General features: G+C 45.4%; 1 protein-coding gene across 5 annotated transcripts in view; it reads left to right on the plus strand.

The window, feature by feature from the left end:
• CDYL (chromodomain Y like) overlaps positions 1 to 16176 on the plus strand; it is a 230361-nt gene that overhangs the window by 49010 nt on the left and 165175 nt on the right. For 2 of the 5 annotated variants that reach the window (XM_038584070.1, XM_038584075.1), the window contains exon 4: positions 1309 to 1368. The exons of 2 other annotated variants lie outside the window; for them this stretch is intronic. In XM_038584070.1, coding sequence (XP_038439998.1) covers positions 1309 to 1368 — 60 coding nt within the window. Of the gene's footprint in view, positions 1 to 1308; positions 1369 to 8142; positions 8245 to 16176 lie in introns of those variants that run through there. One more of the 5 variants, XM_038584073.1, reaches the window with a different exon arrangement.

Here is a 16176-nt window from a genome sequence, read left to right on the forward strand (position 1 = left end):
CATCTAATAATGTCAGAAAGTAAGGAATTGGTCAGGCACACATACTTAACACCCCAACCCCATGATCTGAATATGTCAAAGGGGCACAGAAGCCAACTGAAAGAGCTCCTAATGGCCAAAGCTAGAATAGTCAAAGTAACACAGGAAATAAAGAAGTATGGTTTGTAATCCTAAGTATAAAATAAATTTCCATGAGTCCATATTAATAGAAATGATTGAATAAATTAACAAACTGACAAATCTCCTGCACAGAATTCCAAATAATTTTTGTAGATACCCTGCCCTCAGGAAGGAGGAGGAGGAGGAAGAGGAGGAGGAGGAAGAGGAGGAGGAGGATAGTTCCTCATTCCTTAATATAGGCTTTCCATTGTAACTCCCACCCAAAGAGTATAGAGTAGAAAGGAGGGTAGGGGAGAGTAACTTTACAGTGGAGAAACTTGCCAAACACTACTTTAGCCAGGCAAACAAGGTCAACATCAACAGTGATAAGTCATGTTGATAGTACATACCTTCAATATGATGTGATGAGAAAGGCATTTTACCTCTGTGGTCTTCCTCTCAAAAACATCTAACCCCAGTCGAGAAAAACATCAGGCAAATCCCAGTTGAGGGTCAGTCTACAAAATATTCAATCAGTACTTGTCAAAACTGTCAAGGTCATCAAAAACAGGAAAATCTGAGAAACTGCCATAGCCAAGAGGAACCTGAGGAGATACAATCACTAAATGTAATAGAGTATCCTGAATGAGATTCCAGAAAACAGACCTCAAGTAAAAAGCATGGAAATCTGAATAAAGGACTTTAGTTAATAGTAATGTATCAGTATTGGCCTCATTAATTGTGACAAATGTACCATACTAATGTAAGAGGTTAACAGCAGAGGAAACAGTGTGGGGTGTTTGGGAAGTCTCTATACCATTTTTGTAATTTTTCGGTAAATCTAAGTCATTTATTTTTAAAAGTTTACAAAAACCACAAAGAAATAAACCCTAAATACTGAATGCAATATAGTATACTTTCTACCTTCCATAAATTATTCAAAAAAGTCTGCCAAGTATTGGCTTGAATATAGAAACATTTTTCTTAAACTGGGGAGTGCGTACACAGACTTCTGTTGTATTCTCTAATGCCAGTTTGAAAGTTTAATACTTCATTTTTTTTTAAATGCTAAATTATAAAGCAATTACATGACAGTTGAATTGTTGATTCTCCTATAATGGCTACTTAGATGGCTTTTTCTTAAGGCATCAAATGATTGGACAATAATTTTTCAATGATCCTGCTTTGTTGGTATCCAAATATCTCTAGAGTACCCAGGGAGTGATGGACACTGTCTTTGGGGAAGCAGCAGACCAGACTCATCTCCAGGTAACAGGGGCTCACAGCTCCCTGCCATTTTTCTTGATTTATAATTGAGACTTTCTATCTGATGATTTTTTTTTAAAGATTTTATATATTTATTCATGAGAGACACAGAGACAAAGGCAGAGGGAGACTAGACGCAGGCTCCTCACAGGGAGTCTGACGCGGGGCTCAATCCCTGACCTTGGGATCACGCCCTAAACTGAAAGTAGATCTTCAACTGCTGAGCCACCCAGGGGTCCCTCTACCTGACAATTTAATGTCTATCCATCCCAGTAGATTACTAGCTGCCTGAGAGCAGGGATGATTGTGTATATCTTGCTTAGCAAGGGGCCTGGCACACAATAAGTGGTCAGTAAATATTTTTATAGGGTGAATGAATGACTTTAATTTAATGATTCAAAGCTCAGGCCCTGGAGTTACCTGGGCCTGAGTATAAATTTCAGTTTCTCCACTTACTAGGAATCAGGCCAATAATAGTGCCTATTCCAAAAAGTGCATTATGAATGGATGGGCATGCTTAGGGTTCTTTGCAAATGAGCTATAATTTTTATTAGGTGCTCGTTGGATTAAAAAGGTTAACATTTGTAAAGTACTTATAATAGTTCCCAGCTTCTTGTTTGTGTTTATTTATTTTTTTAATGTTGCTGTTGGCCAAATTAAGCTGTATTCACTTTGCACAGTCTGTTAGCAATAGTCTTTGGAAATGCATGCATAGTCTTTGGAAAGAAAATGCCTAAAATACATACTATAAATCCTCATTAGTTCAAAATATATTACTCTTAGAATATGTGATAATTCAGAAAAGAACCTGGTCCAAACACCTTTGTAGTATTTATGGAGAAAAAAATTGTACTATAAAAAAGGGATCATTAAACCATTTAAGAAAATAGTTTTAGAGCACTTTGGCAATACCATTAATATATTATTAGCAATCCAACCATGAGAAAATTATGTGGGGGGCCCATAAATTGGGACCCATCTCCCAAACATTAGTTTTCAAAATTTTTGATCTGGAATCAAAATGTAGAAACGAATTTTACATTACGATCTAGTATGTGATAATATGCATGTATATGTGTGTATGTGTATGCACATATTTGTATGTATATTTTATAGGTGTATATATATACATATATTTTTATATGTATATATATAAATAAGTGTGTGTATAATGGAAATAATAGTCACCCTAGCGGAGTAATGAATGCATTCTGATTCTTTTTTCAAGTCCACTCCATTCTATCCATTCCATTTTGTCTCATTTAAAAAATGCTATTCAAGATTTCCTAAAATGATCTAAATATCCACTAATGTTTTCAAATCTGTAGCTTGATAAAAACAATAACCACAAAGAAATAAACAATACTGTTCTAAACCACTGCCTCTCAAACTTTAGCATGCATCAAGATCACCTGAGGACTTATTAAAGAGATTTCTGGGTGCCTGTTGGTGGGTGGTAGGTAGAAAATTTGTGCTTCTAACAAGTGGAGAGTAAGTCTGTTGCTACTGGTCTGGGGACCACAATTTGAAAACCTTTGCATTAGATAATACTAGTGATTGAAAAAAGGCAAGCACGAGTACATGGTTCCATATGCTTCGTGGTACCAGCTTTATTTTTTAATTCATTTTGAACCTCTTATCTCTGCTTTAGATTCAATCCCTACCTGTTCTGGTCCTGGGCTTATTCTGGGTTCCACTGATTTTGGTGGGCCTGGTGTTTCTATTTCCCTTATGAGCCAGAAAGTCCACACTCATCTCCTGCTTAGTGGCTCTCTCTTATTGATAATCTCTCTCTTCAGAAAAGTCCAGAAGGTAATGAGGTTATTGGGATGGTTTCGGTTGAGTGACAAACATAATTATTCATCACAATGATTCAAGGAACGTTCACATTTGATGCTTATTTTGAAGAATCCAAAATGAATTAGTTACTGCTCTGGTAAAAAGTCAACCAGAATGTCATGCCAGGACCTCAAGGCTATTTACTCTCTATGACTTTTGGTTATTTTCTGTTTCCAGAAGGTGGGGTAATGTGTAATGTTATGAATGAATACTTTCTCAATCTTGATTAATTCAATCAAAAGATGGTTCAACAAATACGTACTACAAGGATTCTTTGGGTAGAATCACCATTAACTAAATAGAAAAACAAACAGCAGTTAGAAACTAAATCTAGTTGAGAAAGAAAATGACCCTTAATTGTGAATTGATGAGGTTTGGGCAATGGTGGTACCTCAGCCAAAGAGGAAACTGGTGAAATCAAATGTGAAGAAGTCTCAGGATTGATATCGCTAGGGCAGAGATCAAATAAATGGTGGCATTGGGCCAAGAAATAGCAGTGTGGCAGCTGGATTAGATACCAGAGAGAATAATACCCGGGACCAAGATGGATGTAGGGAGGGAGAGGCTGCCCGTTGAAATAGGGATATTGACTGTTTGGCTAGGGGAGGAAGCAGGAGCTGAAACCAGGAATCAGAGATTACTGGTTGTCCAGAAAAGACAAAGGGCACTGGTATCCAATTTAAGTTTTTAGAGAAGGAAGAACTGCTTGGCTCCAAGTTCACAAAAGGGCCTAGCATCTGAATTCATCTTAAGACTGGTTCTCTCTGTTTCTCTCTTTTGCTTCTCCGGCTTGAAATTTCTTACTTTCTTTTGAGTAGGTGATTGAGATAGGGATTTCCCGAAGTGTGGAATGAATGTTCTATAACAAGAATGGTATTTAATTTTTCTTTGGCTGCAGTGTGCACAGACAAACAAACTTAGGTCACTTCTTCATGAAAAACGCAGTTCAGTTTGGGGTTTTGGAGGAGGTACCCAAGATAGATTATGTTTTTGGGTTACAAAATTCATGAAGGGAATCAATAGCAGCAGCTTTTCCACAGCCACCTAACCTGCCTCAGGCTGAGGGTAGTAGCTGCTAGATTTTGGCTTCTTTTGTCTTTCCAGCCCCACCCCCACCGGTTCTCAGTAGCCTTGGAATTCAAATGTAGATGAAATGCAGATTCTTGGGAGAAGGGAAGGAGTGACTGGTTGGTTGGTTGGTTGGTTGGTTGGTTGAATGGGAAAAGAGGAGACTCTCCAATTTGAGATTTTCCATTGTTCGGCTGAGGCGGGGAATGGCTTCGACTCTGGATCTGAAGAGTCTTCACTGGAGTGGGGCTGATAGTCTATTACCAATTGTTCAGATAAATTTGGAAAAGGAGTAAACTGGCTTGTGTTGGTCTCCACCACTGGCTCGAGTCAGGTAAGAGCTGAAGCTTACTGCCGGTAGATGTGTGTTTTAATCCTGTGTGTATGTCAGCTCACTTGTTGACCACCCCCATAATCCTTAAGGTTTACATATTTTACTAATACATCCCATTGGGCTGCATGTATTTTTGGTACAATGCCGATATCTCCCTTGATGAGTTTTGGGGATGTGATTCCACTTTTATTCTCAATTCACCGAGAAAGTGCTTTCACAGCACCCACACACGTGGTCATGGTAACTACTGTAAGACTTCACTATTTCATAAAAGGTGGTATAAATTCAAAGACATTCTATGGTCTTGGACATATTTGCTTCTCTTATGAGCACCGATAAGTGTTGATGATTTGAAAAAAAATGAAGGAAGAAAGCAAGATTTGCTTAAAAGTAAGACAGTTTGAATTAATTGAGGTAAAATACATACATAAACAAAATGGTACTCCATAAACTGGTTGGGTGTTTCCTGCCGAGGGCAGATGAGAAGTAGTAACAAAGTGGACAGTTGAAAACTTGCTCAAGTTCTCGGTCACTGGTTGGGTATCTCAGTACTGCTCACAGTGGAAAGCCACTGATTGTTGGGAGAGAGGGAGCTGGAGCTGAGCTTAGGAGAGTGGCTTACCCCCGCTTCGTTATGGGGGTGACCTCTACCCAGTGGTTGTTCTTTTACTGTCGTGGACTAGTCATAGCAGCATAAATAATCCAGGTCACCAGGATTAAAGGTCCCTGTAAATTGGCTTTTTGGAGTTACCTTTTTAAAATCTGTAACTCCCCCTTGCTCTTTTTCTCCACATTGACGGAAGTCACCTTAGCACTAGGATTGTTGTATACATACTAAGGGTACTAGCTCAATATCTGAGTATGGCTGTCTTTCTGTCCTTGTTTCTTTCTCCTTTCCCCTTGGCAACAGTGGTAGTGCTGGAGACCTTAGGGACGCTGTATTTAACATTACAGACCATTAAGAACATGGTGGACCACTGGTGAATGCTTCACAAATTTTGTTCTAAGAGTGGCAAGTAATTAGGGTGGTGGCCTGGCGGGAAGAAGAAATGTTTATATTTGTATCAACCTATTGCATATGGGTTTCTATGTGTGAGCTGTGTCTGTTCATTTTAGATTGAGGATCCCTTTTTAATTTATATTTTCTTACACTTGTGTGACTTTTAACCATCTGGGCGCTTGGAGTAAGTAGGTGAGCTAATTGCTTTGAGACTTCACAGATTATATATGAAGTCCTAGTCCTTGCCTTCAGGGAGCTTACAACTTTCATTGATGTTATTTGTGTGGCTGGAGAGACACAGCCACATGATTAGACATGATTAGATGGAGCCTAATAATGACAACGTCAAGCGGGGAAGAGGAGCAAGTATTTGGGGGAGGCAGAATTTGAGCCATCAGAAAAAAGGGGCAGAGCTTGAGAGTTCCTTATTTGGTAGAGGAGGTGGGCCATTTGTGGTTCTGTTGTCAAAGCATTTGATAACGGAAGCTGGACGTCTGGATGTCAGACTTCACCGTGAACACGAGAATTCCAACTCATTGAATAAAAACTTTTTTTTTTTATGCAGAGAGAATGGTGCTGGGGCTGGAGAGTCCAATTTGCAGATGAAGTCTGAAAGAAGGTCACGGTCTAGAAGTGGGGGGTGGGAGAGCAGAGTGGACGAAACAGTTAAAACAGGCAGAGATGGATGGGCCCTTCGAGGGGGGCACGCCCGAGGGCCCCGGGAGCCCCTGGAGAGGGAGCAGCTGATTTCTGCCCTGGAGGTCAGAAGGTTACGCTTTGGAGGTGACGTCGGAGCTGCAGTTTAGGGTTGCGAGGGAGCATTCCGGGCGGAGGGGATCGCAGGTAGGCGCCGGGCGGGACGAGGATGGCGACTCGACTTTAAGTGGCTTAAGGGCAAGCGCTCGTGCTCGTCCCGGGAGCGGGGAGGGCAGGAAATTCAGCGGGGTCTGTGGAAGCCCTGCGGCTGCAAACCGTAGGTCTGGGGCCCAATCGAATTGGGTTACGGGAAGAAGAGTAGTGGGAGGAGCCTGCAGGGTGGAGGGCCGGTTAGGGACCCGCGCGGGATAGAGCCCCGGGAACGCGGTGCCGGCCGTGGCCCCCTTCGGGGAGATGTGGGCTCTGGGGGTGGCTTCCCGGTGCGGGGGTGGCCGCGCTCGCGCAACGAGGTGGAGAAGTCGGGGAGGGCGGCCTGGCGCTGTCGGCTGTGGGGGCGGGGGCGGGGGCGGGGGGGGCGGGCTGGCTCCGCGCCGCTGGGGAGCCGTCCGGGCCCGGCAGGTGTGCCCTGGCAGGTGGCCGGGCGGGCCGCCCCACGTTGCGCATCTCTCCTCTGTAGTGGAGCAAGGGCCAGCCCCTCGCCCGGCTCGGACTGGAGGGCCTGGCCTGCCCCCCCCCGCCCCAAGAAGAACCCCCACTGACAGCTTCGTTCCATTAGAACCCAGACCTCCCGGGAGCCCAGATGCTGGCCCCTCCTCCCCGCTCCCCGTCCGAGAGGAACAGGGAGGCCCGGCGTGGGGGAAGCTGCGGGCGGGGAGGCGGCGGCCGCGCCCTCGCACCGCCCCGGCTCCCACCCCCGGCCTCCCGCCCGGCGAGCGTGTCCCGAGCGCTCCGGGCCGCACGGCGGGGCGCGGGCTTCGGGCTCCGGGTCTTGGCGGCCGCCGCGGGGGAGGCGGGCACGTGTGAGGGCGGGGGACCCACCTGGCCCGGGACGCGCGTCTGGGGGCGGGAGCTCCGCGCCGCCCGGGAGCGGGGAGCGGGGGGCGGGGGGCGCCCCTGCCGTCGGGGCGGCGGGCTCTGCAGGCCGGCGCGGCGCCCCCACGGCCTCCGGCCCAACTTGGGGCCCGCCCCGCCGGGCACTGCCGCCGTCCTCGGCGACCCTCGAGGCCCCCGGCTCCCACGTCGGGGCGCGCCGGCGGGCAGCGCGGGCCGCGGGCGCCCGCCCCGCCCCCGCCCCGGCCCCGCCCCCCGCGCCTCGGCCCCGCCCCCGCCCGGCTCCGCCCCTTCCTGCCGCCCGGCTCCCCGCGGCCGCCCGCCCGCCCGCCCGCCCGCCAGGCCCCGGAGCCGAGCCCGCCGCTCCCCGCGGCCGCCGCGCCCCGCCCGCCGCCCCGCCCCGCCCGCGCGGGCGGTCCGAAAACCCGGAGCGCGGGAGCGCGGCTCCGCCGGGCCCGGGCGGCCGCACTGGGCATGCTCAGTAGCCGGGGCAGGTTTTTTGGTCGCAAGTAGGAAGCTTTCTGCACTACACCGGAGAGGGGGAGCCACGGAGCCAGCCGCGCCGCCGTGCACCGCCGCCGCGCCCGCCCCAGCCCGGCCCGGCCCCGCGGCGGGGCGCGATGAGCCCGAGCCCCAGCCGGCCCGCCGGGGAGTGAGCGCGGGGCGCGGAGGGCGCGTTGCGCAGCTGCTCCTGCGCACAACCCCGCCGCCGCCGCCGCCGCCGGCCCGCACCGGCCGCGAGTGCGAGAGGCTCGTCCTGCGCTGAGCTCCGGGCGCCGGGCGCGGGAGCAGGAAGCGCAGGCCACGCAGGGACCCAACTGAAACAAAGTGTCGGCCGCCCGGCGGCGGCGGCGGCGCCTCGCCCCGACCCTGCCCCTCCCGCGCGCCCGCAACTCCGCCGCCCACCATGGCTTCCGAGGAGCTGTACGAGGTACCTCCCCTCCCCCCTCCCCCCGGACCCTCGGGCCGCCCCCGCCCGCGCCCGCGCCCCCGCCCGCGTCCAGCCCGACGGCCCGCTCCGCCGCGGGCGCCCGCCTCGCCCCCTCCCCCTGCCCCTGCCCCTGCCCCTGCCCCTGCCCCTCCCCTCCCCCTCCGCGGCCGCAGTTTGCTGGACGGGAAATGTGCGCCGAGGGAGCCCGGGCCGCGCCGCCCCGGGGGGCAGGGCAGGGGGGGCTCCCGGAGTGCCGGGGCGCCCGCGGGCGGCGGGCGGGGGCGGGGGGTGCAGCTCCGGCACCGGCGCCCCGGCTCCCGCGGAGCCCCAAGTGCAGCTGGCGGGGGCGGCGGGCGTGAAGCCCCGGGGTCCCCCCCGCACCCGGGGCGTGGGCTGCGGGCCGTGCGGGGGCGGCTCTCCTGCCCGGGTACTGAAGCGCGTTGGGGGAGCGTGTGCCTCCGGGGCGCGGCGACCCCGGGGCGGGCTGCGGGGTGGGGGGGGGGACGGGGGGACGGAGAGGAAGAGTGCAACTGTCTGGCCGGGCTCCGTCGCGATGCAAAATAACGCACCGCAAGGGCTGAGCGCTGACCGCATGCTTTAATTAGGTTAGCATCGTGGCCCGAGCCAGGAAATTTAAATTTAACGCTGATACACCGTCATTCATTTGCGCCCGCAGATGCGTTGCAAGTAAGAAAGGGCACACGGGCACGCACACGCACACACACAGCTCTCTAACTTAGGACGATGGGCTCGCCAGCTCTCTAACTTGCAAGTTTTGGAGTTATCTGTCGGGATCTCTAGACAAAATTTGGCTGCCTCGGTGCTAACTTCTCGACGTCTTTCAAAGTAGACTTGCTAAGAGTTAAGCTTTGGGAGGCTCTCTCTCTCTCTCTCTTCTGTCTATGGGTGTGTCTGGATGCATCTCCAGAAGGGGCTTTAAGAACTTGTGGGCACTCCGTGGATTCGCCTCTATGATGCGTTTAGAGACCTGGGTGTCTGCGAGGGGGGGGGGGGCTTAAGTAAGCGTCTGTAAGCAATAGAGCCCCGTGGTCCCTGTCAAGCCCTAGTAGGTGTCGTTGCTGTTGCTGTTGGCACAGAATGGCACGCTATTGCCCACAGTGATCGCCTTCTAGCAACTTTTTGTTGCTTTTTGGAAGCAAGTGTTTGCAAAAGTTCTCAGGAGGAGGCTGCTTTCTGTAGACATAATGGTAAGATTGTTGCCTCCCCTTACATTGTACGTGGTCAGTGTACCTTAGCTGGTGCTTGAGAATGTTCTATTCACTGCAGCCATTTTGCACATTAGCTGTGCACTGGTGTATTCAAGATACTATCTTGGGTCGTTTGGGTATGTGAAGGGGGGGAAAAAACTCCCTGCCCTGTCCTCAAGAAGTTTCCCTTCTAGGAGGGAAAGTGTCGTGCATGGGAAAGGTCCGCAAGCAGAGGCTGGTAGCTGAGATAGATGCTGGTCTTTCTGGCTGACATACGGTTGGGGAGATGCATGTGAGGGGTTCTGGTTTCTGCCTCAGGTTATTCCGTGCTGGTGTTCAGGTCTGAGTACTCACTCTTTCTTAATTTTTGTGATTATAAACACAGTCGTGTAAGTCATCTCATTAGGGAAAGTTGGGTGAAGGCAGAAACTTATACGTGAGTTGTATCTTAGGGTTTATAAACGTGACCCTGAAGACCGTACATTTACCACCAGTGCGGTATGAACTACATTTCTTTCTTTCTTTAGTCATATCTTCAGGTTTCCTGGTCACTGGAGGCTTGGCGGGATTCATGTAGAAGTTATATTTTGTTGGAAATTGTGCACATTCAGCCTGCCTGTTGAATGTCTGCCCTACAGAGGTGCCATAGGGAGATAAGGAGGTGGAAGGTATGAGGATGCTTCCTGTACTCGTCATTGATTGGGGAAGAGATAAGTACATGGCAAAGAAATGATGATACACTTGCACAATTGACCTTTAGATTCTGGGTTTGGGGTTAGTTTTGAAAAAAAGCGTTATAGGAGTGGAGCTGAAGTGATGGTAAATAACGTATTCTCCGGGATAAGTTCTCTTCTTCTCCTTTACTTGTAGACAGCACTGCGACTCCGTGACTCTATTACAATTCAAAGTTGATACTTGAAAGTTCTGCATAGTGGTTGAGAGCCTGAAGTTGGGAGTCAGAAAACCTAGTTGTTGAATTCCAGCCCTGTCACCTTGGGTAGATCACCTTGAGAGCTCGGTTTCCTCATCTGCAAAATTGGAATCAGTGCTTACCTCCCAGAACTGTGAAGGTTAGATGAAAAAATACATATATAAAGCATACTCCACAGTTCCCATAATGACTACTCAGTAGGTGATGGTTATTGTTATATTTTAACCACTCTAACACACCTCCCTGAGGCCTGGTTTTGTTTCTAAAGATAGAGAATTGTATTGTTTTAATCGAGGCAGTATTACTTGTGAGGTGGAAATGATGTGCGTTTGTAAATAAACACTACAGTCTAACAGGCTATTTGAACAAAGCTGGGGAGAACACTAAGGTACATTAGTAATAAGGTCAGGGACATCAGTTGCCTTGTTTTGTTTGGTTCGGTCTAAATCAGAAGACAAGTTTCATATTTGGCCTCAAACTCTACAATTCTGTAGGGATGTATTGACAAAGGAGGAAGTTCAAAGTCTTGCTTCTTCATGTAACCTGGTATAGTAAAAACACAGGTTTGCAGTAGCTGTGTGAATTAATCTGATTGCTAAGCCTCTGTTTTGTCACCTAAAAGAAATGAGATCTAGTACTTAGCATGGTGCCTGTGTATGGTAATAGGTCCTTAGGAAATGTTTAAAGTGGCTAGCATAGCTCTGTTTGTGAATAAAAAATAAGGAAACGAGCTGGGATGGAGCATCAGCCTTACAAAATTGGAAGAGCATTCTGTTGGTGATAGAATGGATTCACTCCCTGTATCTCTAGCAGCTAGGATTAGGAAAGATGGATCTTTTACTTACTCCTGCTGACTACTTCAACTTTCACAAAAAGACAAGCATCCTGTTGATCAGGGGTCCACGGACTTTATGTCAAGGGCCAGACAGTTGATATTTTAGACTCCTTGGTCCACGCGGTCTTTGTTGCAACTCCCCAGCTCTGCTGTCCTAGCGCAGAAGCAACCATAGGTGATACCTAAACGAATGAGTGCCATTTTCCAATAAAACTGCCGATGGACAGTAAAATTCTAATTTCGTGTGATTTTTACATGTCCTAAAATATTCTTGTCTCCCCCCTCCCATCAAATCACTTAAAAATGTAAAAATCGTTCTCAGCCCACGGGTTCCACAAAATCTATGGGCTGGACTTTGTTTCCTCACCTCTGCTTTAGATGACCAGCTACTCAGGAACTCAGGTTGAGGTGAATGGAGGTGGAGTGTGGAGTCATGAAAGTCCTTCCAGCTCCAATCCCAGGTCTAGAGTGGGGTCCACTCTTTTCTTCTGTATAGTGAAGGGAGTAACTCTGTGTCTTCGGTAACTCTCTCTCCTGAACCTCCTCTTCAGTAAAACGTGAAGCTTGAATGACATTAGCACGTAAGTGCAATTTATAGTTGATAAAGTTCTATACCCAAGTGTTAAGTGATTATGTTATTCTAGGAAACTTCTTTATCTTCTTCCATTCTTAAAAGCTACCAAACTCTCAAACCGTGAAACCAAACCTGTTTTCCTTTGATACTTGGTATTTCAGAACATCAAGTAAATGGATTATTACCAAAGAAAACTGAAATCAAGAGGACTTTATCTACTGGTCACATAACCAGCATAAGACTTTGTTCATGTGGGACTGAATAAGGAATACACGCTGTAGTAAAATGGAGATGCATTCTCCTTATATGCATATATTAATTCCTTTTTTCTCAGTGGATATGGGGCTTTTCCCTTGGGAACTATTAAAATTGCTAATTTAAATTTTAGTAAGATCTCAGTGATCTAGTCCTGGCCTTTTGAGAAACTTATCTAATACATGCATATTCTGGTCCATCATAAATGGAAGTAAATTTTTAAGGATGAAATTGCACCTGGCTTATAAGAAAATGTCTTAAAGTTGATTAGCTTGGAAGGATAATCAGGATTTGAGGGAAAGGTAAGTCTTTTTGAATTCTTTTTATTACTTTGGAAATGATTGCTCCTGTTGCCTCTGCATCACAAGAATTTTATGAACATTGACCAAAAGCACAGTTATAAATAAAATCTGCTTGGGTCATTCAAGTGGAAGTCACAAAGATCAAGAGACCTTCAGTGGATGTTGGTCAAGATAAACCCGCATCAGTTGTGTGGTGTGCTGGCTCTTAAAAGATTGACCGAGATAAGAAAAAAGCGTTTTGATTTTTGGAGTTGATTGTGGGACAATGAAGTCAAATGTGTATTTTGAAAATTAACATCTTGAATGTGAATTGCAAAGAATATTATTTATCTATTTATTTATTTGCCTAAGCAACAGTGTGGAGACAGCCCATGTGCTTTTCCTCCAAATTTGCTTTCAATTCCTGCATACTAGAATAAATCTTTTTTTTGTTTGTTTTTGCTATAATATCTAAGAATCATTCCATTGTTCTTCATACTCTGTAATGATTTTTAACCATCAAAGGTATTTCAGTGGTATATAGGAAATACTTTATTTGCAGTGTCCTGATTCACAGTTTTGTATATCTGTGATGCACAAAGCCAATATGAGTCAAATTTTTGTGAACAGGATGTAGTTTTCATATTGTGTGTGTTCTGTAGAGGCAACAGAGTCATCTCGGGTCCTTTTAAAGTACAGATTCTTGGGCCCAAACCATGAGAGTGTAGTGTTCAATGTTTGGGTGGAAACTAGAACCTGTCTTTCCAAAAAGCTTCTTTATGGAACGCAGGCGGATGTAGTAGGGGCCTTTGGTTTGCAGTGGTCTGTGTTTCTGACACTGAGACAGCAGCGTGTTGAGGTTGGGAAGGGTTGGGATCTGCCTTAGCAGAAGAACTCCACACGGACCATACTAGGCCTTTTTGCAGGCTCTTTGTTGCTGGTCTTAACGGAGTCATCCCAGGAAGGATTCTAAAAACACTCAGTAGTTAGCTAAGGGTGCTGTAATGTCTGCTTTCTGTCTTCAATGTATGGCATACCTGTCCATCAGGTTGTTGGGCTGGTGCTTACAATATTAAAACCTAGGCTTTTTTTTTTTTTTTTCTGGTCGTTATTTTCCAAAGTTTAAATATTGGAATAGTTGCACAATGGTTGAAATATGGTTTAATCAAAGAGTAGATTATAGGAATGACTCTCCATTCTGGACCCCCTCCCTCCAGAATCTCCTTCCCCCAAACATTATGCCTTAGTTCCTCCTCTGCATATGTGGTTTCAACTCTTGGATAGGAGAACTTCTAACTTTACTGTTTCCCACACAAACTTAATTCTCTTTAGCTTTTTAAGCTGTGCAAGGCTTGGAGAACCTGTGTTCTCTGGGGAGTCTGGAAAAAGTCTTTCTCATTTGTATGAAAATTTGTACAAGTCTCTATGAGAGTTTTTCTCAGGGAGAGAATCAGTAGCTTTCATCTGTTTCTCAGAGGGAGCTGTGACCCAAAGCAAGTATTGAAATTGTTCTTGAGATCTTTGAGCCTAAGACTTGACTTTCACTGTCCTTCATTGACTACTCTGATGTTATTTTTGCCAAACTCAGTTCTGCTTCAACAAGAGTCCACAGTAAAATCATATTAAAAACTTGACTGGGTTTGGAAGTTGTGTGCTATTTCTTTAAGTGGCTGTTCTCAAAATTATACATATATGAAGTCTAAAATCAATCCAAAGGGGAGTGGGAAATACAAGCTTCAAGTTATGGAATGAATGAGTCATGGGGCTGAAAGATCTAGAATAGAGAATATAGTCAATGGTAATGTAACAGCATTGTATGGGGACAGATGATAGCCATCTATGCTTGGGGGTAAGCTTCTCCACTCACTATGTTGTACACCTGAAACTTATGTAGCATTATGTGTTAACTGTATTTCGGTTTAAAAAAAAGTGAAGCAGTAATTTAGCTTCGCTTCTGACAGCATAAGGACTTTAGAATCCCTTAACTTTGATTCCCTCCCTCCAGATTTATTTACATGCTGTTATTTTCCAGTGTTTATTATCATCTGTTAAAAGACAAAACTTTACAAAATAGGACATTATTATTGTGTACAGACAATATTTGTTTAGATTTACCTGTATTTTTACCAGCTTCTTCGATCATCATTCTTATATTACGGAACTTCCTTGTGGGACTAGTTTTTCCTTTCTTAGGTATAGCCTTTAGAGATTTCTTTAGTAAAGGGTCATTGGTGGAAATGTCTAGTTTTTTTGTCTGGACATGTCTTCATTCTCCTTCATTTTAGGAAAACAGAATTGATTCTAAATAAAACCAATTAATTGGTTAATTTCTTTAAGCATTTTGAAGATAGTATCCCATTCTTTTCTGGCTTTCCCATTATGATGGCGAGGTTGTTGTCAGCCTAGGTGTAGTTATTTAAGAGATCTGTCTTCTGTCTCTGGTTGCTTTTGAGATCCTCTCTTTGACTTTGGTGTTCTCTAGACTTATTGCAGTGTCTCTCTGTGAGACTTTCTGTTAATAAGAGTTATATATGTTGTGTTTCTTTTGTCAATTTATGCTGTATTAGTTCTAAAAATATTCATTTTATCATAAAATACTGCTGTTCTTTTATACACTTCTGAAATTTCACCAAGTAGGTATTTATAAGGTCTTTTCATTTTCTCCGCCCTGTCAAAGGGTAAGAACCCTCTCATTTCAATCTTGTTTTAGTTTTGTTTGCATTCTGGGTTTTTCCTTGCATCTGACTTCTAGTTCATTAATGAACTGTGCCTTATTTAACCCACCTATTGAGTTTTTAATTTCATCAATTATATTTTTTACTTCTGATCATCTGGGGCTCTCCACCCCCAGTTTGTAGCTTGCTTTCTTAGTCTTTGGTGTTTGTCTACGTTTATGATTGAAGCATTCTTTATGGTTGGGTTGGGGAGAATTATGGGGCACTCAGGTATTTTCCCTCTTGCAAGTTCAATTAAACATTAAGAAATATACTGTATTGAAGATCTAGTTATGTTGTAGTGAGAATGCCCTTTTGGAATCCTGTTTTTTTTGTTTGTTTGTTTTTTTGGGTTTTTTTTTTTGCCAGAATTGGAAGAAACCTTATTGATTTTGAATTTGTGGTAATATGAATTGGGCTAGAGCCAACACTTGAGATTTACGTAAAGATATTGAAAATGCAGATAAAGTATAAACTAGATTTCAAGGGGACTGAAAACATATGAAAATTGATGTAATAGCTTCAGAACTAATGCTTCTAAGGCATCTTTGTTCTGTCAGCCTTGATTTATAAGCATATTTTCTCTAACTTCTCTTTACCTGAGATTGGCCTGCTCAGTGGGTCAGAGCTACTGAAGCCATAGTTGTTGGCTTATTTTGTCCACACCTGCACAGCCCATCCTTTCCTACCTTAGTGTTGTCATTTTTCCCATAGGTGAGTCCTCCAGCTTGCTAGCTTCAGTGTCAGTCTTCATTCAGGACCTCATTAGAGTTCACACCTGGCAAGAATCCTCCCCTCCAAACTCTGTGTAACTAATTTACTCATTTCTTTTGCACTATTGATTATTAATTTGGACTTTAAGTGTTACTTTCTGTAGGTATTGAATAGTATGTATATTTTCCCCTATATTTGGCAATTTTTTGGTTTGTTGCAGTGCTCAATCTGAAGACCTGAATGTGGTGAGCAGTCAGTGATTACCAACGTTTAGCTAAAATACAAGTATTACAGTGTCTGGAGTTACATTGTTTGAAATTATACCATATATGTAAAAATTATGCATTTAGTGATCTTTTTAACAAAAACTCTACACTGTGTTTTGTAGGAAAATTATTTCTAAATTTGATACAAATAATT

This window comes from Canis lupus, chromosome 35 (assembly GCF_011100685.1).
Source record: "Canis lupus familiaris isolate Mischka breed German Shepherd chromosome 35, alternate assembly UU_Cfam_GSD_1.0, whole genome shotgun sequence".
NCBI classification, from domain to species: Eukaryota; Metazoa; Chordata; class Mammalia; order Carnivora; family Canidae; genus Canis; species Canis lupus.